Below are 25,946 nucleotides of genomic sequence, written 5' to 3'. Positions count from 1 at the left end.
ATCTAGCACCAGGGATTATACCCTGCACATATTGTGGTCTGCACCTGCTTGTTAATTAGCACACCAGCTTTCTCTTTGTTGAGTATAGGTCACTTATACTTACTCAAAAAATATGTTTTTTTTCGTTTTTTTCTTTTCTTTTTGGGTTTAATGTTGGTTTAGCGCTACATTTTTTATTTTGTATATTAGTGAATGTTATCTCTCATGGTCAAATGTTCTTTTGGCTATTTTTCTCTTAGGATTGAATGCTAGAGAATATTACACTTGCCCGGAGAAAGGCAACAAAGAAGCTATTACACACATACAGTATTACACACATTAGGGGTATTATTTATTAAATTTGCATGAATGAAGAGACATTCACAAAGCAAATTTTAAATCCCCAAAAATGGATTCAATAGTCACTTCAAATGCATAAAATAATGTTTTTTGTATATGAATGTGGTTTGTATGCCAGCATGAACTGAATGAGTTCAGAAGTAATCGGTAACAGTGCCATTCACCTGTGAGAACATTGTGTCATTCATTAATAATTCACACTAAATTCTCTAAACTGCATGACGGTTTACCAGTCTTCCGTACAGCAGTGAGATGAAAGCATGGATCTTTCTGTATTGCCGAATAACAATCATCCTGATAAATTTCTACGTTTAGATGTAAAGACTTTACTAGCTAACTCTGCAGCTTTGCACGCACAACAATGGCATAACAAGCTTTACCTGCCGGTGAGTACCCCTAGATGAATGAACAACTTGTTTACTGCTCATTATAAAGAACCTGCTTTACAGGCCATTTTTATTATGTTTTTTTATATTATTATATTATTATATTATTTTATGTTTAAAATGCAGGTTTGAATATGTCCTTTTGAACAAGGGTTATGGAAATTGATAGTCAAATATTATATCAGGTAATATAAAAATAGTTCTTTATCAGCCTGAGTGTTGCAACCCTCAAATGTATGGATTTCTAATTATAACAAGCTAACAGGCAAAGCTCTGGCTGACAGCATCTGCATTTACTAACACTCTTACTGCTGTACTGCTCACTTCTTTATATATATATATATATATATATATATATATATATATATATATATATATATATATATATATATATATACATACAGTATATCACAAATGTGAGTACACCCCTCACATTTAAATGTAAATATGTATATTTTATTATATCTTTTCATATGAGAGCACTGAAGAAATAAAAAAAATTGCTGTCCCCTCAAAATAACTCAACACACAGCCATTAATGTCTAAACCGTTGGCAAGAAAAGTGAGTACACCCCTAAGTGAAAATGTCCAAATTAGGCCCAAAGTGTCAATATTTTGAGTGGCCACCATTATTTTCCAGCACTGCGTTATGTCTCTTGGGCATGGAGTTCACCAGAGCTTCAGAGGTTGCCAATGGAGTCCTCTTCTACGCCTCCATAACAACATCACAGAGCTGGTGGATGTTAGAGACCTTGTGCTCCTCCACCTTTCGTTTGAGGATGCCCCACAGATACTTAAAAGGGTTTAGGTCTGGAGACATGCTTGGCCAGTCCATCACCTTTACCCTATGTTGGAATACTGCCCTGCGGCCCATTCTCCTAAGGTAGGGGGACATGCTCTGCTCTGTATTTCCCAGTATATCTAGACATTCATGGTTCCCTCAATGAACTGTAGCTTCCCAGTGCTGGCAGCACTCATGCAGCCCTAGACCATGACACTCCCACCACCATGCTTGACTATAGACAAGAGACACTTGTCTTTGTACTCCTCACCTGCTTGCCGCCACACACGCTTGACACCATCTGAACCAAATAAGTTTATCTTGGTCTCATCAGACCACAGGACATGGTTCCAGTAATCCATGTCCTTAGTCTGTTGGTCTTCAGCAAACTGTTTGTGGGCTTTCTTGTGCATCATCATCTTTAGATGAGGCTTCCTTCTGGGACGACAGCCATGCAGACCAACTTGATGCAGTGTGCGGTGTATGGTCTGAGCACTGACAGGCTGATCCCCCACCCCTTCAACCTCTGCAGCAATGCTGTCAGCACTCATACATCTATTTTCCAAAGACAACCTCTGGACATGACACTGAGCACGTGAACTCATCTTCTTTGGTCGACCAAGGCAAGGCCTGTTCTGAGTGGAGTCTGTCCTGTTAAACCGCTGTATGGTCTTGGCCACCGTGCTGCAGCTCACTTTCAGGGTCTTGGCAACAATTATTTTTATCAGATCCTCAGAGAGTTCTTTGTCTTGAGGTACCATTTTGAACTTCCAGTGACCAGTAACGAGTCGCATGACACCGGGGAGGGAAAATGGCCAATTGGGCCCAATTTGTACATTTTCACTTAGGGGTGTACTCACTTTTGTTGCCAGTGGTTTAGACATTAATGGCTGTGTGTTGAGTTATTTTGCAGGGACAGCAAATTTACATTGTTACACAAACTGTACACTCACTACTTTACATTGTAGTAAAGTGTCATTTCTTCAGTGTTATCGCATGAAAAGATATAATAAAAAAATTGCAAAAATGTGAAGGTGTTTTTACTTTTGTGAGATTATGTATACATTTGTGCACATAAGTTTAGATACCCTGGCAGAATTTACGATTTTTTTCCCATCTTTCAGAGAATATGAATGATAACACAAAACATTTCTTTCACTCATGGTTAGTGTTTGGCTGAAGACATTTATTATCAACCAACTGTGTTTACTCTTTTTAAATCATAATCACTACAGAAACTACCCAATTGACCCTGATCAAAAGTATTGCCCCCTTTAACATCAATGACAGCTTAAAGTCTTTTGTGGTATTTGTGTATGAGGCTTTTAATCTTCTTAGATGGTAAAGCTGCCCATTCCTCAAAAAGCCTCCAGTGCCTGTAAATTCTTGGGCTATTTTGCATGAACTGCACGTTTGAGATCTCCCCAGAGTGGCTGAATGATATTGAGGTCAGGAGAATGAGATGGCCACTCCAGAACCTTCACTCTATTTTGCTGTAGCCAATGACAGGTTGACTTGAACTTGTGTTTTGGATCATTGTCATGTTGGAATGTCCAAGTACATCCCATGCGCAGCTTCCTGGCCAATGAATGCAAATGTTCCTCCAGTATTTTTTGATAACATTGCATAGTAATGGCTTTCTTCTGGTGACTCAACCATGCAGCCCATCTTTCTTCAAGTGCCTCCTTATTGTGCATCCTGAAACAGCCACACCACATGTTTTCAGAGAGTTCTGTATTTCACCTGAAGTTAATTGTGGGTTTTTCTTTGCATCCCGAACAATTTTCCTGGCAGTTGGGGCTGAAATTTTAGTTGGTCTACCTGACCGTAGTTTTAGTTAAAAAACGTAAACGCTAACCATGAGTGAAAGAAATGTTTTTGTGTTATCATTCATATTCTCAAAAAAATGGACAAAAAATTATAAATTCTGCCAGGGTATGTAAACTTATTAACACAACTATATATAAGGCTGGATTCACACCTATGCATTTTTTGTGCTTTTTGCATTTTGCAGATTTGCACTACAGAACGTGTAACATAGGAAATCATGTTAAATGGACTGTAGCACAAATCTGCAAAATGCAAAAAGCACTAAAACTCCATAGGCAGAAGAGCTATGCAAAGTTTATTGGCATGCCAATAAAGAGATGGGTGCAAGAGACAAGGTAACTCCTTTGCGCACAGGAATGTCATCAACAGCAGCTGCCCCATGGCAAAAGCATAAATAACAGCAGGAAGGGATAACGCTACATTTGCACAGGCCATACAGATTCCTGCTACTGTGTTTGACAGGTGTTAGTGGCTAGCTGCAGCCACTGAGCCCATACACTTCAATGACAGATTGTCAGAAGATGTAACTATGTATGAATGTTCATATAGATAGCGATTACCAGAAGTGAGCTGGTTTGTGAGTATCCCTTACTAAAAATGTCACACGTTTACAAATAGCAGTATGGTGGATGTGCAAAGGAAGCAGTCCTGTGGGCCATTCCAGTTTACAATCCACTAAGAGGAGGCTTGCAATGTCCCTCCTCAAGTACCTAACAACAACCTAGACAATTGTCCCCTTCTTGAGTCCACGAGATTTTCAAAGTCACCCCTAGCTCCATCAGGCATGCCCAGGAAGGATTGTATGCATTACCTCAGAACACAGGGGCTACAAGCGTTCATTAGACATGTGTACGCTGGAAAATTTTGTTTCAATAGGTTGATCATTTCAAGGAAACCTGTGATAAAAGAAACACGGAGCTGACACTGTTGACCTTCTTCTGAAAATACTAGCTGTCTGGCTGGCTCTGAGTCACTGAACCAGAACAACTATGCAAACAAAGAAAGTCAGAGTGAAGTCAAAGCTCCCAAACTGCATACTTGTTCCAGATCAGTGTCTTGAAAGTACTGAAGTCAATATAAAAGCAAGGCAAGTAGTATGTTTAGTAAAGGTCAGCAATGACAGCCTCCATAATTTATAAGCATGTGTTTATTTTTAAGTTACTCTCCTTAAAGAAAAATGAACTATGACTTTTTAAGAAGAGACAAAATCATTCAGAAGTATGACATCCAATGAAACCAACCTAACTAAACAAATATATTTGCTTTGCATTGCTAAATTACACTGGTGGCTTGTTATTTTTATTGCAGACCTCAGTTACCAGTTATCTCACTCCAGAAATGCCAGTTTTTTTCCAACTACAGTGCCCCTGAAAAGGTTGATGGTAGTGTCCCATGTTCTTGATAGATTCTCCATCATGAAGAGTAAACAAGCTTCTGCAAATATGGGCGTTCAGTTAATTCAATAACTTTAAGGTAAACCTATAGACATTTTTCCAATACAATGACCTAGGACTGCAGATTTATACTTAATACATTTTCTTTTTCTATAAAAAAAAATACTTTATGCTCCTGGCAGCCCTCAGGAATTCTCCTGAAGGCTGGTTAAAACAGTGCAGGGCCTGTAGTGAAATCACTGCAGTATAGTCACCCCAAGAAGCTGCCCTGATCTGTGGCACTACAAACACCAAGGAAGAGAAATGTCAGCATTCTCTATTGCTAATGTACCCGCTTGCCAACAATCAATGCTGGTCACATTATTCAGGATGCCCTGTATCTGGAGATAATTGCACAGAGCACCCTGTTGTACCCCTTCTTTTGGCCCCAGCAGACTGAAGACCTTGGTGGACCATACTACATCACAGGGGCAAAGCTTAGGACTTTGTGCCATGCAGGAAAAAGCTAATAAAAAGTAAAAGGGAACGTCAATCATCTTGCCATTCTGAGCAGGGACTAATGTTAAGTTGAATTGCAATTTACATTTAATTCAAATATTGTTTATATGCTTTGTTTTCTTATACAGTATATGAAATGCATTGTATGCAGAAATAGTGAATCTTTCATTTTCATTTTGGAGACAGAATGATAACAGTAATGTCAATGAAGCAAAGCAGTCAAAGTTGGAAAGCCATGTGACAGTTGACAAAATCTTGTGTGAACATTTTACTCCAGAATTTATGAAATCCACAATTAAAAGCAATCCCCTGTACATGGATGCAGTAAACCAGGAGAAAATTATTACCAAAAAAAAGAAGCCATCATGGACCATTCAGGACTATGACCAACAGTCCCCAAACCCAAAACTATCTCCACACTTGAAGGTATGGTGTAAGTTAATACAATGTATGTTATATTTTAGCATCTTTAAAATGCATTATGGTAAATAACTGTGTAAAAAATAATATAGTAGATGATTCAGGTTATTTTATTTTATTTTATTTTTTGTGTAACTAAGAACACATTCACGCTAGATCCAATATCATAGAGAGCAAACAAAGGCAAAGTCACTCATGTGGTCATCACCCATTTCCCTCATATAGCACCTCCTAGTGCTCAGTGTTCAGTAGCACGTTACAAGTGTCTTATGGGGATTTTTCTAGCCATCTGAATCATTTTTGCTGTGAACTGCTCATAACCACATATATAAGCATTCAAGGTGTTTTTGCATGTTTTGCAAATATTTCCACTGTAAGTGAAAGTACCACTAAATTGTTGCATTTAGGAGATTTATTTTTAAAATGCTCCAAAATGTCATAATGTGAATAATTCCAAACAAGAAAAAAATCAATTACTTGTATTAATACATTTTAATGAGCCTTTCTTTTTCTTTACTTTAATTTTACTGAAGCCTAAAAATGCTTCAAAACACTCATATTGTTAAAGGGGAAAGCCCATTATGTCCAATTTATAACCAATAGAAGAAAGAATATTGCTGTGAAAAGCTAGGAAATTGAATCTACCATTTTTGGTAGAAAATAAAAGAATGGGCAAGAGAATAGAACTTTTTGTTTTCACCTATTAGATCTCCAGTTCCACATATTTTTAAATAAACTCTGGCATTAAGGTGATAGTTTAGCACCATTAGAGCAGTACAGACAGCATCAGGATAAGGAACTAGAACATCATACAGTCATCATACATAAAATAGATACAAATGTAGACCAGTTTAAAGTGATATTAAACCCAAAACCAAAAATGTAATATATATTTGTTTGACTCAGACCTCCATCAGCACCTTATTAGACAGCACTTCATCCCAATATAGTGTGAAGTTGTTTTGTTTTTTAAATTGATTGTTTTATATATAAACTTTTTTTGTACTTTGAATATACTAGCACTGCAAAAATCCCCTTCCCTCTTTCTCTCTCTCAAATATTTCACAAAAATGTAATATATTGAAGCTTACCAATCAGATATGATGGCTGCATTCTTTTTCATTTTTAGGCTTTTTCCCTCTGTTTTCAGATTGTGATCTGGCCTGTAACACACCTCCTGTATTGGAGTGGCCCCTCTCTGAATGAAGGGGAACAGGGGCCCCTTTTGATGACAGCATTGTAAATGTGTGGGGAGGGGAGTGTAATGCCGCGTACACGCGACTGGACTTTCCGGCAGAAAAGGTATCCATTCAGACACAGAGCCCCCTCTCTCCTCTGATTGGTTGACTCGCTTTGATTTACAGCCGCAGGAGCCAATGGCACCACTGCTGTGTCTCTCAGCCAATCTGGAGGAGTGTCCCAGGCGGCTTAGACATTCGAGGACATCGCTGGAGAGAGATTGGGCTCAGGTAAGTAATTAGGTGGGTGCTGGGAAGGCTGTTACATACAAAAGGTTTTTTATTTTAATCCATGGCATGCATTACGATAAAAAAAAACTTCTGCCTTTACAACTCTTCTAAATGTTTACATTTTAGTTTAATGCTGCTTTAAATGTATATATTGTCAAAACTTAAAAAAGAAGAACCGTGGCAGCATTAGAGTAATGTACCAGGTTAGCCATCGATTAACGCATAAAGTTTGGAGTATGTCTGTGTATAAATATGTAGCTTTCAGAACCACTTTCAGAAATGTATAAAGCCTGGAGAAGGAATATAATTCACCCTGAAAGTTTCCATTTCTAATAGCTTATGTTAGCTAAAAAAAATTCTGCATTAAAAAAAAAAATTGGATAGAGTAGCGAAGAGTTAAAATGTTTATCAAGATATTTATTGCTGCCTGTTTTCCTTTTTTTGTTTACAAAAGCTTTATTTGTCAGTTAGAAAATACAAATAAAATGCATAAAAAGATAATTTTTTGGTAAAAATATAGCATAAAGCGTAGATGATAATACAAGCTAGGGTTTACATAATGTGAGGGAGGTACAGAAATTAGAGGGGATGGGAAAAGTGATACAGATAATAGAAATACAATTTTATGTACGGGACCTAAGGAGAGAAGAGAGATTTTGAGTGGGGGTACCAGAATATGATCAAGGTAGGGACCAGTATAACCATTTGTTGTTAAAGATGTGCATACTGTCATATAAGGTATGGTGAATTCTTTCTGATAGTTTGAGCATTTCCATACGGTTCAAAACTTGCGACCAGAGAAGGGTATTAGTTCTCCAATTTAAAGCAATCATCCATTGTATCGAGCTAATGAGGGAGTGAAACAGTCTCGTGCAAGGAGTAGGAGTGTTAGGGAGATTGGCATACAATATGCATACTTGTGGTGTAAGGGAGACTTTGTGCTTTGAGGATAGCTCAAATCTGGTGATAGCTGCTTGCCATATGGGTTGAAGTTGAGGGCAACTCCAGAAAATATGAGCATATGTGCCTGGTTCTGTGCAGCCCCTGAAGCAATTAGGGGAAGTTTCGGGATAAAAGGAGTGAATTTTGGACGGGGTCATGTACCATCTTGAGAATAGTTTGAGAGGGGTTTCTCTAAAGGCAATTGCTTTATTACTTTTCCGGAGATTGTCAGTCATCTCGCTCCAAAGTTCTGGGGTGAAAGAACAGTCAAGCTCCTCCTCCCAGTGTAACATTGGGGTAGATTTTTCCGGGGTGGAGGAGGAGTTTAACAGGTTATAGAGTAGTGAGATGATACCCCTGTCTCTGGAGGAGTGCAAACAAATGTGTTCAAAGAGTGTTTCTGAAGAGAGGGGTTGTAAGGTGTAGTGAAGATCAAAGAATTGTTTTATTCGGTCATAACGTGCGAGTTCCGTAGGGGGGAGGTCGTGCTTGATTTGAAGTGAGTTAAATGTAGGGAAAGAAGATTTATAAATAAAGGAGCCCAGTGTAGAAAGTTTGTATTTAGACCATAAAGCATATTGATTATAGACATCTAAAGAAAGAGAAAATCTCCTATCCCCGAGGAATGTGGTTAGTGGGGAAATGGTAGATGCAAGGTTAAATGTATCCTTGATCTTTGTCCAAATTTGGAAAAGTTGTGCAACTATCATGTTAGCCTTGTTTAAAGTACGAAAATTGCTGTGATTCGACCATAAGAGGCCTTGTAAGTATAGAGGAAGGATAGAAGAAGATTCAAATGTTTTCCATGGGATGTTATATATAGGGGCATGCCATTGAGAAATTTGGGAGAGCTTGGATGCGAGGAAATAGTGCCAGATGTTTGGGAGACCGAGACCTCCTAAATTTTGCGGCCTGTGCATGAGGGAGTTACTACATCTGGGTTTTTTATTAGCCCAAATAAATTTGTTTATTTCTCTTTGAAGCTTTTGAATTCTAGTTTTGGGGACGTTTATGGGGAGGGCCCTAAAATAGTATAAAAGTTTAGGAACTATGGACATCTTAATGGCACAGATTCTACCCAAAAAGGAGATATGATAAGAGGACCATTTATCTAGTAGGGCACTTATGTGGGAAAATAAAGGGGGGTAGTTGACCTTATAAAGGGATTTGAAAGAGGGGGATATGTGAATGCCAAGGTATCTAAATGAGCTTGTGGTCCAGGTGAATGGGAAGTTTGAGTGTAGGATATTTAGAATGTTTTGGGGGATATTAATGGGAAGGGCTGAGCATTTGCTGATGTTAATACTTAAACCCGAGAGCCTTTGGAAGACTTTAAGTTCATTAAGAAGATTAGGTATAGAAATAAGTGGGTCGGATAGAAATATTAGAGCATCGTCAGCATATAAACTCAACTTAAAGTCATGGGGACCCTTGGTATACCCTTTAATATTGATGTTGTTCCTTAGTGCTTGGGCTAGGGGTTCTATGGCTAAGGCGAATAAGAGGGGGGATAGAGGGCAGCCTTGTCTAGTGCCTCTGCTAAGAGGGAAAAATTTTGAATTTATGCCAGGTATTTTGATCCTGGTGTGTGGGGAATGATAAAGGGCATTAAAGCCATGAAGGAATTTGTCAGGGATGCCGAATTTGGGAAGAAGAAGATTAAGGTATGACCAATCAACACTGTCGAAAGCCTTATGAATATCGAGACTAAGAAGACAGACTGGTTTGGCATGCAGACCAGCGTCTTGTATAATATTGGTGACAAGTCTAATATTATCAACTATTTGACGATTAGGAATGAATCCAGTCTGGTCTATGTGAATTAGATTGTGAATTACTGCTGCAAGTCTATCTGCCAACAGTCTGCCAAATATTTTTAGATCATTATTTAAAACAGATATTGGACGGAAATTTTGTGGAAGGGAGTGGTCTTTATGTGGCTTGGGGATTAAGGACATATTGGCCAGGAGCATTTCTTCGGGGAACTGGTTACCTTGAAGAATATGATTGAAAAGATTAGTTAATTTGGGAGCCAGGAGGGGGGTGAATTTTTTATAGTAGGAGGATGTGTAGCCGTCCGGGCCTGGGGCGGTGGAGGTTTTAAGAGATTTAATGACTTTTATGGTTTCAGGAATTGTGAATGGGATTTTCAAAGAATTAATTTGGTCATTCGAGAGGGAAGGGAGGTGTAGGTTGTCTATCCAATCAAGCGGTGGGGTTTGAGGATGGGGGTTAGGGTCAGAGAGAAGATTTTTATAGAAGGCTGTGAAGATTTCCATAACCTCCTGGGGGTGAGTAACAATGTTGCCATTGTTGTTTCGCAACTTATATAAATGTGGCGGGTTAATTTCTTGTTTGAGTTTTCGTGCGAACATCGTTGATGCGGAGTTGCCATGTAGTAGGAATTTAGCTTTGGAATATCTAAGTGCCTTTTCCGTGTTTGCTGATAATATAGTGTCAAGTTGTTGGCGTTTTTCCTGAATCTGAGAGTTAATTTCTTGAGATGGAGAAAAGTGTATTTTTTGGTATAGCAGATCCAGATCCCTAGTAAGGTCTTTAATTGTAGCAAGTCTCTCTTTATTCTTGGTAGCCGCTATATGAATGAGGTGGCCTCTTAAGACTGCCTTATGCGCAGACCAAAGGGTTGTGGGAGATACGTCATCTGTAGAGTTATCTAGAAAGTAATTATCGATATGGGTAGAAACCTTTTGGATAATAGAGGGGTCTGTTAGTAGAGAGTCATTTAAACGCCAGTTAAAAGGGGTTGGAGGTAGTCCTATGTGGGTGAGATCGATCGAGACTATGTTATGATCTGACCATGGGCAGGAGTGAATAAGTGCTTCGGATGAATTAGCGAGTAGGATGGGTGTGCAGTATAGGTAATCTAGTCGGGCATAACAATTGTGAGGGTAGGAATAATGAGTGTATTCCCTAATACCGATGTTGTGTGCCCTCCAAGAGTCTATCAATTGTAGGCTGTTGAGAGTTCTGTTCATAAATTTAGAGACGGTTTTAGAGGATGGTGTTGCATTACTTCTATCTAAAGCTGGATGAGCCGTTAGATTGAAGTCTCCTGCTATAATCAAGTGTGGGGAGTTAAATTTTTCCAGGGTATCAAAAAATTTGGAGTAAAAGGCGTGGTGGGATTCATTGGGTGCGTAAAGTGAAGAAATTGTGATATGGCGGTTGTTGATGGTGCCCTTAATGATGATGAAGCGGCTGTCTTCGTCTTTGTAGATGTTTTGGATATCAAAAATAATAGAGTTGCGGACAAAAACGGCAACCCCTCTAGTTTTGTTGTGGAATGTGGTAAAATAAATTTGGCTGTAAGATTTATCAAAAAATTTTGGGTGGTTTGTGGCTGAAAAATGTGTTTCCTGCATGAGGATAATGTCTGCCTTCAGTCTTTTATAATGTTGGAAGGCTTTTTTGCGTTTGTGAGGGGAATTGAAGCCTTGAACGTTGTGAGAGAGTACTCTAAGGCCCATTAGGAGAGATTTGAGTGCGATATGTTAGAGGAAGGTTATCGATAGTGGTGACAAAATGGGAGATGAATCTCCGTTGAGAGAAGGTGCGTGGGAGTATAGAGGGGGAGAATGAAACATAATGAAAGCCCACATCTAGGGGAGAGGTGGAAATAATAAATCTGGTGAGTATGATATAGATAATGGGATATGAGATGCAGACATGAGGTATCACATAAGTAAAGTAAAAATTGTACCATAATACCAAAATAGAGTAAACAATCATAATAATTATGCATTTTTTAAACTGGGCCAAACTGGCCAAATAGCAAAATAGAACAAAAACTGGAATATTCAAAATCAAAAAGGGGGTCATGTGGCAAAAGGCCAGATGATCCAACAGTAGAATTTGAAGGACAAATATGTCCAAAACCCGTCCCACAGTGTCCACGAGGCACACCCTACGAAAAAGAGGGGGCGTCATGCACCGGGTCGGATGTGGGGACAAACCAGCGACGGCGGATAAGCCAAGCACATAGAAAAAAAAGAAAAGTGTAATGCCATTACAAAACATGTCTCCCAAACCCCTCCCTCTCATCCCGCATCGCTATCAATTCTGCTATTACCACATGTCACGAAGACATATATGGGAGGAGCAGAGGAGAGGGGGAGAGGGGCAAAAAAAAAAAAAAACGAAGAGGGGCTCGACCTTCCCCACCACCAGACCCTCGGTCCATCCCACCAAAAAAGAAAATCAAACAGTCCAAAAAGAAAAAAGGAAAAGAAAAGGTAGCAAAAAAAAAGCAAAAAAAAAAGAAGTCTATACAGCAAGATCAAACCAGGGTCAATATGTATAACCATTATAAAGGGACACAATAATGCTGAATCAGATCAACAGTATTTGACTTAAAAAAAAAAAAAAAAAAAAAAAAAAAAAAAAAAAAAAGGGGGGGGGAGGATCAGAGTCCATATCCTTTAGATACGATGGTGTAAGTAACGGACAGTGGGGAGTCTCAGAGAACTTGATTGGAGATCTAGAGGTGACCATGGGGGAGGCGATGAGGCAGGCGGCACTTAGATGAGGAAAGATGTTAGTTCTGAGGAGATTGTCGCCATCTTACTTGACTCCTTTGGGGACGTCTTGAAGCTGGTGTTGACCAGATTGGCGAAGAGCGCGGGGTAGAGATAGGTCTGGCAGGAGGCTCGGGGTCAAGAAGGCCCAGCTTAACCAGGAGTTCTTTGCCTTCAATTATGTTGTAGACCGTGTAGGTTGAGCCATTATGTATTATTGACAATTTAAAGGGGAAACCCCAGCGATATCTGATTCTAGCTGTTTGTAGAATAGAAGTGACCTCTTTCATCCTGCGTCTCCTATCTAGAGTGGCTGGGGATATATCTGGGTAGATCTGGATCCTGTGGCCCTCAAACACAATGTTTGGGGTATTTCGTGAGGCACGCATAATTTCTTCTTTTAGTAAAAAGTCCTTCATACACATGATAATGTCACGTGGAGGTTTGTCAGGTGTTGGTTTGGGACGAAGGGCTCTGTGAATTCTGTCATAGGTAAAAATCGAGATTTGCTTATCTGGCAGTAAATTTTGGAAGAGCTTAGAGATGTTTGGTGCGAGGTCGGTAACCGACTCTGGAATACCGCGGACTCTGATGTTATTGCGTCTGTTTCTATTGTCCAAATCTTCCATTTGAGCTTGCATAAACGCAAAGCTGTCGGCCAGGGATTCATAGTCTTTTCTGAGGTCATTGTGGGAGAGAGAAAGTTCGTCATGTTTGGTTTCCAGTATGTCGGTGCGGCTGCCTATGTTAGCAATCTCATGTGTGAGAGCGCTGGTTGTTTTATGCAGTTCCTGCTGTATTTTGTCAGCGAGTTTCTCATATATGGCTGTGAGGCTATTGTCTAGGTCAGCCTTAGAGAGAGGAGAGGAGTACTCACTGTGGGTGGTGTGCTGAGACAGCGCGGGGAGGCCTGTAGTCACGGAGGCACCGGCGCCATCTTGAGACTTTCTAGCCTGGGATTTCTCCATGGTGTGAAGAGGGCTTGCGGAGTGTGTAGAGCGCTTAATCTTCCGTTTTTTGTGGTTGGGCATGTCCAGGTATATTCCGCAGGGGTGCTGGGTGATTTTCAGCCAGAAACGAGGCGAAAGGCCCTGGGAAATCCGGCTTGGCAGACCGGGTCAGACGGAGCTGTGCTCAGACACGTCTGTCCCGCATCGCGCCGCGCATGCGCCCCGCTGCCTGTTTTCCACTGGGGAAATTTTCCTTCGCTTGCTGTCCTAGAGACACAAAAAGAAATCAGAGCTCATAATTCATAATGCCCTGTACACACGGTCCGATCGTGTGTGGGCTCCATCGGACTTTTTCCGTCTGAATTTCCGACACACAAAGTTTGAGTGCGGGATCTAAAATTTTCCGACAACAAAATCCGATTGTTTAAATACCGATCTTGTGGAGACAATTCTGACGGACAAAGTGCCACGCATGCTCAGAATAAATTACGAGGCAAAAGCAATTAGCTACTGCCCTCTTTATAGTCCCGTCGTACATGTTCTACGTCAGCGTGTTCTGAACGATCAGATTTTCCGACAACTTTGTGCGACCGCGTGTATGCAAGACAAGTTTGAGCCAACATCCGTTGCAAAAATCCGATGGATTTTGTTGTCAGAATGTCCAACCATGTGTATGGGGCATAAGAGTTTTATATACAACATAAAGTGCAACTCAAAAACTTGGGAAAGGCATGGCAGAAACCTTCTCAGTTGTCCAGTATAAGGCTGCATTCACATATGTGAGTTTTGAATCGCTGGCACAATTGCCACGATTCTGCCCCTGATTTCAAAACACCCAGGTGCGAATGACAAATCACACAACGCACATTTCATGTGAATGGCAACTAAAAATGCTGTGCGGTTCTGCCATGATTGTCGCGTGATAAATCGTGCTGCAGATGCGGCAAACTGCATCGCATAAAGATTGTCGTCCCAAAGAAGTTCAGCTTCTTTTGGATGACATGTTTCACGCGGTGCGATTTGCTGCAATTGCAGCGCGTTTTATTGCTCGACAATCACGGCAGAACCGGACCACATTTTTAGGTGCCATTCAAATGAACGGTATCTGAAATGTTTGTTTTATGATTTGTCATTTGCACCTGGGCATTTTAAAATCACAGACAGAAATGCGCAATTCTGCCCGTGTTTTAAAACACCCATGTGTGAATGCTGCCTCAACCTAATCAGTTAATCAGTTATAGCACCTGTCTGTTGCAGGCTGGTAGAAGTTTAATGAATAATGAGCAGGGCCCTCTGATTCCTCCTGTATTGAATTTTATTATAACTGTACTGTCTGCCCTAATGTTGCAAAAGCGCTATTGGCGCTAAATACCAGTATAATGAAAATAATAATAATATTGCAGTAGTCAATAGCAACACAAAACCATTATACACCTATCTAGCATGGGCTACTAGTGGAGGAGGAGGACTATGTATTAATATTTGCAATCATACGAAGGGCTCAATCACACAGCGTAAAAAATGCCGCTGTTACAGCCTGTTTATTCAGCCCGTAAAAGCAGCTCTATTTAAAGAGGAAGTAAACCCCGCAACTTATTGCTGTTTTTTCTAATATGTAAATGCTTTTAAACCTTTGAAAAAGTTGTCCAAAACAAGCTTTCTAGATATCTTTTTTATCAGTTTTATTCTTTTTTCTCTTCCGGGTATTGCCCTCCTGTATGCTGAAGCCTTTGTGAATGTAATTTCCGCCCTCAGTTAATTTCCCTGACGAAATCTTGCGCATGCGCAATAGCATCGCCATAGCGCCATAGCGTCTTATACAGTCACAAGGGGGATTATGCTGCAGCATCATGAGGCTTCACTCTGTGCAGTTCTGAGTGTCAGATAATGACACGGCAAGCAGAGGAAACTGAAACGGCACATATTGTGTGCCCTTTAAAGGAGATACACAGTGTGCAAGCGTGGGTGACGTCACAGCACATAGAAAGACGATTTATATCGGAAACACACCTCTGAGTGCACTTTCACAGGCAGCGATCAGCTGCCTGTGCTATCTAGATTAAGATGAGCTAAAGTACTAGAGGAAGGTTTACAACCACTTTAAAACTATGTGTCCATGCACACATAGGCATTTACAGGTGTATTAGAAGAGGAGCATTTACAGGTAAAAGAAAAAAAAAAACATCATAGGTGTCTTCAGAAAAGAAGCCAAAAAGCAGAAAAAATGCTAGAGACCAAAATGCATCTAAAAGCTGAGAAACGCTAGACACATCTGGCATTCAAGTGTTAATTCATTTCAGTGGCCAGAATAAATTCATGTTCTGGTCAATAGATAGCATTAAAATTCAAGTACTAGCTGCGCCTAATCACGCCTGCATGTTTAGTACATGGCTTTTACCATGTTTTTTAAGTAGCTTTTTCCTGCCAATAGTTCTGGGGTTCAGAGGAACTAAACTAATACCTAATGTACATGAGGCCTAAGATGATAAAGGATAATATGATTTCCATTTAATGCAACTCCAAAACCTAGGAAAAGGCACAGCTGAATCATTCTCAGTCATCCAGGTATCACATTTTGAGTTAATCAGGTACAGCATCTGCCTGTAGCAGGCTGCTAGTAGTTAAGTAGGATAGTGCAGTGGCCAATAGCCACACAAAAACATTTGTGAATAGGTAACACACTTGTCTAGTATGGGCAGCTAGTAAGTGAGAACGCCCATACCATAATAGTTGCAATGTTTAACTGCTTGCTGACCAGCCGTTGTCATTCGACATCGGCAGGTTGGCACAGCTGCACGAATCGCCATAGCTATATGGCAGGTGCTTTAGGAGCTATAGGAGGCGCACGCCCAAGCTGTGACGCCCAAGCCAATGCACAACGCCCACGCCCGTGATGTCCTCCGGCGACCCGTGATCGCTCCTCATAGAGCCAGAATGGGGATCTGTCAATGTAAACAGACAGATCCCCATTCTGTCAGGGAATTAGAGAGAGATCTGTTCCTAGTGATCAGGAACAGCGATCTTTCTGTACTCCCTCTCAGTACACTCCCCCACAGTTAGAAACACCTCCCTAGAGAACGCTTAACCCCTTGACCACCCCCTAGTGTTAACCCACACCCTGCCAGTGTCATTTATACAGTAATCAGTGGCTATTTTTAGCTCTGATTGCTGTACAAATGTCAATGGTCCCAAAAAAGTGTCAAAAGTGTCTGATCTGTCTGCAGCAATGTTGCAGTCCCACAAAAAATCGCTGATCACTGCCATTACTAGTAAAAAAAAAATGTAATAATAAAAATGCCATAAATATATCACCTTTTTTGTAAACGCTATAAATTTTGCGCAAACCAATCAATATACGCTTATTGCGATTTTTATTTTTTACCAAAAATATGTAAAAGATAACATATTGACCTAAAATGATGAAGAAATTTTTATTTTATTTTTTTATTTGGGATATTTATTATAGTGTTTTTTTTTTCTTCAAAATTGTCGCTATTTTATATTTTTAGCGCAAAAAATAAAAACCACAGAGGTGATCAAATACCCCCAAAAGAAAGCTCTATTTGTGGGGAAAAAAGGACATCAATTTTGTTTGTGTACAACGTCTCACGACCGTGCAATTGTCAGTTAAAGTGATGCAGTGCTGTATCGCAAAAAATGGCCTGGTCATTAAGGGGGTAAAACCTTCCAGGGCTGAAGTGGTTAAAGTGACATGAAAGTCAAAACTTTTTTTCTTTAGTTTTGGACAGAGCGCAGAGGGTTTAGGACACCATCTATTTTTAATTATTGTCTGTGTCCCCATTAGGGAGATTCTCTCTATTTGTCCTGTTTAGCCTTATTATTGAAAATGAAAGTAAAATAAAATCAAAAATTTTGGGTTAACACCAGAACAGTATAAAGAGGAGACATTTTCTGATAGGGACACTAGTTCTGGTGACCATAGTGACACACTGGGATTGCTGCACAGTTTCCCAGATAGCAAGAAATTGTGCTGCAAGGTGGAAAATTACTTGTTAAGCTATTGTTAGCCCCTGTACACACGGTCAGAGATTTCCACAACCAAATCCGTCGGATTTTGCCCGTCGGATTTTGTCCGAAACTGTTGCATACACACGGTCGGACAAAGTTGGCAAAAAATCCGATCTTTCAGAACGTGATGACGTAATTTCATTACGATGGGACTACATTCAGGCTAGTAGCCAATAGCTTTGATGTAGGAATTTGATCTGAGCATGCGTGGCCCTTGGTCCGATCAAAATTCTCTACACATGATCGGATTAGGTCCGATCAACCCAGTTGGTCGGGAAATATTTCCAACATGTTGGAAAATTGGGTCTGACGGATATTCCGACGGAATCAGTCCGATGCATACCACACACAGTCGGATTATCCGATGACACGGTCCGATAGGACACATTCCGACAGATTCTCCGACCGTGTGTACAAGGGCTTAGACTAGCCAGACTTCACAAGTTTGTTGCACAATTGCAGTAAGTCCGCATTGCATGACTTCATATCAACTTTCTTTGCAAACATTTTGCAAGTCTGCTGCATGTTCTGGTTCAGCTATGTTGTGCAATATTCATCCCACCACAGGGGTCACTGTGGTTGAATTTTCCTGCTGTAGACTTGCAGAGCTCTTGCTATAGACTCATCAATGCAACTTTGTTCTTGCTAGAGACTTGCCACGCAAATATAAAACAAATTGGAAAAGTGTCAACTAGAACTTGTGCTTCAAGTGCTCTGCAAGTGTACAACTTGCCAGTGAAAATGTGCAGGAAGTTAACAGACTTACAATTCAACACTGCCACAAATTTGTGGCAAGTTATCCTTCCTATCTTTTATCTACAGATGCCCTAGTATCTACATAGGCAGTTTTTTGGTAAAGGTGAACTAATCCTTTAAGCCGTGTTCACATATGTGCGGTTTCCAGTCTGGGGTCTGGTGCGTTTCTGTCCACTGATTCAGTTGCGATTCAAGTCCGAATTTTTGCCTGAATTCACACCTGAACCAGGCCCCAAAACACACAGGACCCTTTTGGAAACCGCGCCGCAACCGCCCTGGTCATGTGTGAACCGGTTCCATTGAGAGCTGGTCACAGTCACATGTCATGCGAATTGGATGCAGTTTTCACTGCATCCAATTTGCAGATATGTGAACCAGGCCTTAAGGCATTGCCATGGCCAAGAGTAAGCTCTGTGTGAAGCAGAGGCACTGCTCAGGCTCAGTACTCATACGGATTCCCACAATCATAGCTGTAAATAGAAGTCCCATATTGCCCAGTAGTTTGAGGAGAAACTCCAAATGAGCTGTAAGGCATTCAGGGAAGTCTTATCCGTAATTTTTTTATAAAGAGCAGCAAGGAGAGGCAGAGTTCAGAAGATCTATCCTGGGTTTTGGTCCACTCTAAATGCAATCTATATAATATAGCAACTTTAACCTTCATTTTTTTTGCAGGAGAATCCATATGAGTTAAAGTATTGGCTGGAAGACATTTATACGCCTGGCTATGACTCTCTATTGAAGAAGATGGAGAAGGAGCAGAAAAAATCCAAACTCTGTAAACTCTTGTCTTTTTTGGCACTCGCTGTTTGCATTCTCATTGCCATAGTAACAGTTACTGTTTTGTTTACTTAAAAGTATTTCTTTGGTTAATATTTTAGCATACTTTTATAAAACTGTAAAAATTTCACAGAATTAATTTAACATACAGCAGGTACTATTTTTATAATAATAAAACAGAATGTCACCATCTGCCTGGGTGTGCTTTGTACATTATGTGGAATGCCATGTTTCCAGCCAAAGTGTCAAACTTTTCATTCCAATAAGCCAATGCGACTCCTATATGTAAGATTTTGAATAAAACCACAATTAAGTAATTTTTTCCACATCTTACTCATGTGCAGTATATAATACCATGTGGCCCGTGAGGGAGGGACACTTTGCAAACAGGTAAGTATTTCACTGACTTGCTATGTCCTGCATTGTGATCCGGCTGCTGATGAATTGTCAGAGGCAAATGGATCTCTAGTCTGACATGGCCTTCATGCTGTTTTTGGATGCATTTTCCATGGAAATGCAATACACTTTAAAATGCACGCTAATGGGTTTCATTGCATACAATATATAAATATACATGCACATACATCGATTAACATTTTACACTTGCATGCAAACTGACATGCATTTCCATGTGTTACATTGATTACAATAGAAATACGTGTGTATAAAACAGAAAGGTGTAACTGAGCTCTTGAAGGAAATGTACATTTTCAAATATGTTTTGTTGCTTTAACTATGTATTAGTGCAGTTTTATTCCCTGTGTTTGCCTTACCATGTAATGAAGGCCTCACATAGTGTGGCTTCATTTTGTAGTGTCATGGTTGAACGATTCCCCTATGCATCAGACTTCTAGTTCTGGGTCACATAGAACCCAACGCACACCTAGTCATTTCTCTGTGTTGCCTCACAAATGTAAGCGTGTTCTCATGATGAAAACACATCTCTTTCAGCACAGTAAGCTCTGGTAATAGCTCTCACCTGCAAAGCACTAGACTGAGAGACCCAGGGAATTTGGGATATGTTGTTTTTCACAGGAAATGTCAGTTCTCAGACTAAAGGTAGAGGTGATGCAATAATATGTGCAGTGCCATGTGGCATGCCTCATGTTTCAAACAAACAGAAACTTCTGACATGGGAAAGTGATGGTTTGCTCTTCTATAGGCTGTACATATAGACTAGGGATGGGAAACCCCCCCTGTTCATTTCACAGCAGAAGTTCCGAACAGGGGAAATATTCTAACCCGAACCCCATTGAAGTGTATGGGAGCCGAACAGGAAAAAAATGTGCCCATTTTGAAGACTTATATGCAAGTATTTGGCCATAAAAGGTGTACCGCCCTGGCAGACATGTATCAATAAAAGAAAAAAAAAGAAAAAATTATAATTTTTTCAGGAGCAGTTATTTTAATTAAAGTGCAACAATAAAAAATAAACATTCCTTTAAATATAGTGCCTGGGGGGTCCCCCTAATGTGCCTGTAAAGTAGTGCATCTGTAGCATGCATAAAACATGCTGCAGCAAATATGCCATTTCTAAAGAAAAACAAAATTAGTCAAATCCCATTTAAAATGACTCGCAGTTACAATTGCCGACATGCAGCTATTGAAAAAATAAAGAAAAAAAATGTGTGGGGTCCCCAACCCCAATCCATACCAGAACCTTCGGGTTTGGTATGTAATTGGAGCAAAACCCCATACCAAAATGTTTTTAAATGTTTTTCCTTTATTTATTTTACCAGTGCTTTTTTTATTGTTCAACTGTCAGTGGGGAAACTCATTGATAGCTGATGACTTACTGGTTGTTAACCACTTGCCGACCGCCGCACGACGATATACGTCGGCAGAATGGCACGGGCAGGCATATGGGCGTATATATAAGTCCCTGCCTGCCCGCGGGTGGGGGGCCCGATCGGGCCCCCCCCCGGTGCCTGCGGCGGTCGGCATTCCTTCGAGAGCGATCCGGGATGAGGGGGCGGCCATTCATTCATGGCCACCCCCTCGCGATCGCTCTCGACGAATGGAAATCCCCCGTGACATCACTTCCTCTCCTGTAATGTAAACACAGGAGAGGAAGTGATGTATTCTCTCCTCCGTGTCGGTATTTTTCGTTCCGACACGGAGGAGAGCGGATCGGTGAGTTGCACCAACACTCTACACACACAGTAGAACATGCCAGGCACACTCACACCCCCCCTTTACCCCCCGATCACCCCCCCAATTACCCCTGCCCCCCAGTCACAGTGACACCAATGTCATTTTTTTTTTTTTTTTTTTTTTGCAGTGCAAATCACATCCGATCTCTGTGCGATTCGAGTTCAGCCATTCGCCGCACCCGCCGCACCCGCCGCACCCGCCACACCCGCCGCAAATTCGCACGGGACCCTTTTTTTGGCCCGCAGCAGAATCGGATCGCATGGGTGTTCACACCATGCGATCCGAGTTTGCAGATCGCACTGCGATATGCGAACTGATCTGGGGGTGTCAGTAACATTTCACTGACACTCCCAGCAGTTCGCATAGGGCAGTGTGAACTGCCGCCGGGAGGCATGCGATGCGGGAACCCGCCACGGATTCGCGGCGTTTCCGCATCGCTCCAGTGTGAACCCAGCCTAATAAGCGATCATTTTTCTGATCGCCGTATTAGTGTCACAGGTGACGCTAGTTAGGCAGGTAGGTATTTAGGTTCGCCGCAGCTTTTTATAGCGCCAGGGACCCCCATATACTACCGCATAAAGCCCCCTGATTGCCCCCTAGTTAACCCTTTCACCTGTGATCACCATATAACTGTTACAGGTGACGCTGGTTGGTTAGTTATTTTTTTATAGTTTCAGGGCACCCGCCATTTATTACCTAATAAAGGTTTAACCCCCTGATCACCCGGCGGGTGTCATTTGTGACTAATAACTGTTAGGGCAGTTAGGGTTAGCCCCCTTTAGTTCTAAGGTACCCCCCTAACCCCCCCAATAAAGGTTTAACCCCGTGATCACCCCCCGTCGCCAGTGTCACTAAGGCTGGGTTCACATTGCAGCGGTTTGAGAACGGATGTGATTCGCACCGCACTGCAGTGCAAATCACATCCGATCTCTGTGCGATTCGAGTTCAGCCATTCGCCGCACCCGCCACACCCGCCGCACCCGCCGCAAATTCGCACGGGACCCTTTTTTTGGCCCGCAGCAGAATCGGATCGCATGGGTGTTCACACCATGCGATCCGAGTTTGCAGATCGCACTGCGATATGCGAACTGATCTGGGGGTGTCAGTAACATTTCACTGACACTCCCAGCAGTTCGCATAGGGCAGTGTGAACTGCCGCCGGGAGGCATGCGATGCGGGAACCCGCCGCGCATTCGTGGCGTTCCCGCATCGCTCCAGTGTGAACCCAGCCTAATAAGCGATCGTTTTTCTGATCGCTGTATTAGTGTCACAGGTGACGCTAGTTAGGCAGGTAGGTATTTAGGTTCGCCGCAGCTTTTTATAGCGCCAGGGACCCCCATATACTACCGCATAAAGCCCCCTGATTGCCCCCTAGTTAACCCTTTCACCAGTGATCACCATATAACTGTTACAGGTGACGCTGGTTGGTTAGTTATTTTTTTATAGTTTCAGGGCACCCGCCATTTATTACCTAGTCTCACTAGTGTACCCCTAAATTTAGGGGTGTCTACTTTCCAAAATGGGGTCATTTGGGGGGGGTTTGTGCCATCTTGGCATTTTATGGCCTTCAAAACTGTAACGCCCTTAGAAAGCCTGAAGGCGGTGCTTGGTTTTCGGGGCCCCGTACGCGGCTAGGCTCCCAAAAAGTCCCACATATGTGGTATCCCCGTACTCAGGAGAAGCAGCAGAATTTATTTTGGGGTGTCATTTCACATATGCCCATGGCATGCGTGAGCAATATATCATTTAGTGACAACTTTGTGAAAAAAAAAAAAAGTTTGTAATTTTCCCGCAACTTGTGGCAAAATATAAAATATTCCATGGACTCAACATGCCTCTCAGCAAATAGCTTGGGGTGTCTACTTTCTAAAATGGGGTCATTTGTGGGGGTTTTGTGCCATCTTGGCATTTTATGGCCTTCAAAACTGTAATAGGTAGTGAGAAGTGAACTCAAAAATTTACGCCCTTAGAAAGCCTGAAGGCGGTGCTTGGTTTTCGGGGCCCCGTACGCGGCTAGGCTCCCAAAAAGTCCCACATATGTGGTATCCCCGTACTCAGGAGAAGCAGCAGAATTTATTTTGGGGTGTCATTTCACATATGCCCATGGCATGTGTGAGCAATATATCATTTAGTGACAACTTTGTGAAAAAAAAAAAAAAAAAAAAAAAAGTTTGTAATTTTCCCGCAACTTGTGGCAAAATATAAAATATTCCATGAACTCAACATGCCTCTCAGCAAATAGCTTGGGGTGTCTACTTTCTAAAATGGGGTCATTTGTGGGGGTTTTGTGCCATCTTGGCATTTTATGGCCTTCAAAACTGTAATAGGTAGTGAGAAGTGAACTCAAAAATTTACGCCCTTAGAAAGCCTGAAGGCGGTGCTTGGTTTTCGGGGCCCCGTACGTGGCTAGGCTCCCAAAAAGTCCCACATATGTGGTATCCCCGTACTCAGGAGAAGCAGCAGAATTTATTTTGGGGTGTCATTTCACATACGCCCATAGCATGTGTGAGCAATATATCATTTAGTGACAACTTTGTGTAAAAAAAAAAAAAAAAATTTTTTTTTGTCATTATTCAATCGCTTGAGGCAAAAAAATAAAATATTCAATGGGCTCAACATGCCTCTTATCAATTTCCTTAGGGGGTCTACTTTCCAAAATGGGGTCATTTGGGGGGGTTTTGTACTGCCCTGCCATTTTAGCACCTCAAGAAATGAGATAGGCAGTCGTAAACTAAAAGCTGCGTAAATTCCAGAAAATGTACCTTAGTTTGTAGATGTGACAACTTTTGCGCAAACCAATAAATATACAATTATTGACTTTTTTTTTTACCAAAGACATGTGGCTGAATACATTTTGGCCTAAATGTATGACTAAAATTGAGTTTATTGGATTTTTCTAATAACAAAAAGTAGAAAATATCATTTTTTTTCAAAATTTGCGGTCTTTTTACGTTTATATCGCAAAAAATAAAAATCGCAGAGGCAATCAAATACCATCAAAAGAAAGCTCTATTTGTGGGAAGAAAAGGACGCAAATTTTGTTTGGGTACAACATTGCATGACCGCGCAATTACCAGTTAAAGCAGCGCAGTGCCAAAGTGTAAAAAGACCTCTGGTCATTTACCAGCAAAATGGTCCGGTCTGAAAGTGGTTAAGGACGCCGCAGCCGGCTTCTTGGCCCTGCTGCTTAACAACCAGCTTACCCTGTGCCCTGATTGGACAAAGCTTTGTCCAATCACGAATTGTGCAGCACTCAGTGCATTGCGAGGTGTTCGTCTGGGAAAACACCCTGCAAATCAGGGCGTTCTGCGAATGGCCGAACAGGCAAATGTTCAGCCCAAACTCATGCTTGGGCCGAACCTTTCGTTCATCCCTAGTATAGACCAACAAATGGCACCATGAAACTACATGATCAAGGCACATCTTATACAGGTGAAAAACCCAAAGAAAGATTATTAATGCCTTTAGGCCCCTTTCAAACTGATGCGCTTCTAAACAGCCATTAAAACACTGAGCACATTTGAAGAGCTTTTCAGGCACTTTTGAAGAGCTTTTCAGGCGCTTTTGAAGAGCTTTTCATGTGCTTTTGAAGAACTTTCCATTAATTTTAATGGAGAGGGGCTTTTTTTCACCGCTCTGCCAGTGCACTGCCCCAGTGTTCATTGATTTTAATGGAAATAGGTTTTTGTGAGCTTTTCTAGTGCTTTTTTTTAGCTTGAAAGCGCCTGAAAAGTGCCACAGTGTGAAACGGGTCTTAATGTAGTTCTCAGAGCATGGACACTACTCATCTGTTCTGTAGTTCCGGTGATAGCATAGCATTGTGCTGATATGCAGTGCCAGGCCACACAAAAGAAGTAGCACCTGCATTCGTTTTTAAGTATAACAGAGGGAAAGAAAGTCATCCTTTGGGATTCTGAAAAAAAATGCTCACTGGGCCTCCTGTTTCCTTTTACTTGTGTAAACTAGTTAGCTACTATCAGTGAACTGTTGCTATGGATCAGATGCAGAGTTTAATGCGGAGTATCAAGTAGCTGGAAGCTCAGGTTGCAATTTTTCTTTTACACCGAAGTGTGCAGGACAATGTCACAGCCAGAAGCAAGGAAAAGCCTTCTGAATGACACAGTGAAGCCAAGGTGTTAAATAGATTGTATACCCACCCGTGAGAGCAAAATACTACACAAGCACTTAGTACAGTCCTAAGCAGAGGAAGGAAAGAAAATTAAATTTAAGAGAAGTCTCCTGAGGCAAAAACAGTATAATATGATTAAACTTAAAGTAACCTTATGAAAATAATAGAATGAAATAGTGCAACTTTTCCTATGTAGACCCATATATGGAAGGACCTTTATATGACTTTACTTAGAAATAAAATGAATGGGATTAGTAAAATGCTTTTCTTTTAAAAAGCATATGCATATCATAAAAATATAAAAATAAAAACAGCCCCTTACAACCCATAAATCTATTTACTGTGGCACCTGGATCTTAGTACGGTAGGCCCCCAGTGTAAAGTGGGGCAATTAAAATAAAAACAAGAATAGCAGTATTTGTGTTAGGAAGACTTGGGGTATTCACTGATAAGGTATTGGCTGGACAAATAAAATGAATCAAACTATGTACACTAAAGTATTTACATGGGATTGTACATCCCCACAAACAACTACCCTCATTCAACGTACACCATAA

At 41.1% G+C, this 25,946-nt stretch overlaps 1 protein-coding gene across 1 annotated transcript; it reads left to right on the top strand.

Annotated features, from left to right (window-relative positions):
* The first annotated feature begins 584 nt into the window (after positions 1-584).
* MINAR2 (membrane integral NOTCH2 associated receptor 2) lies at positions 585-19,298 on the top strand. Its single transcript, XM_077462128.1, has 3 exons — positions 585-725; positions 5,415-5,654; positions 19,002-19,298. The coding sequence occupies exons 1-3, from the start codon at positions 600-602 to the stop codon at positions 19,179-19,181; spliced, it is 546 nt and encodes a 181-aa protein (XP_077318254.1). The 5' UTR covers positions 585-599; the 3' UTR covers positions 19,182-19,298.
* Positions 19,299-25,946: the final 6,648 nt, after the last annotated feature.

The sequence above is a fragment of the Lithobates pipiens genome, unplaced genomic scaffold (genome assembly GCF_037356315.1).
Source record: "Lithobates pipiens isolate NorthernLeopardFrog02 unplaced genomic scaffold, aLitPip1_a1.2 Scaffold_3, whole genome shotgun sequence".
Lineage (NCBI taxonomy): Eukaryota > Metazoa > Chordata > Amphibia > Anura > Ranidae > Lithobates > Lithobates pipiens.
Note: the sequence above shows the minus strand (reverse complement) of the source record. Positions and strands in the feature narration are given on the sequence as shown.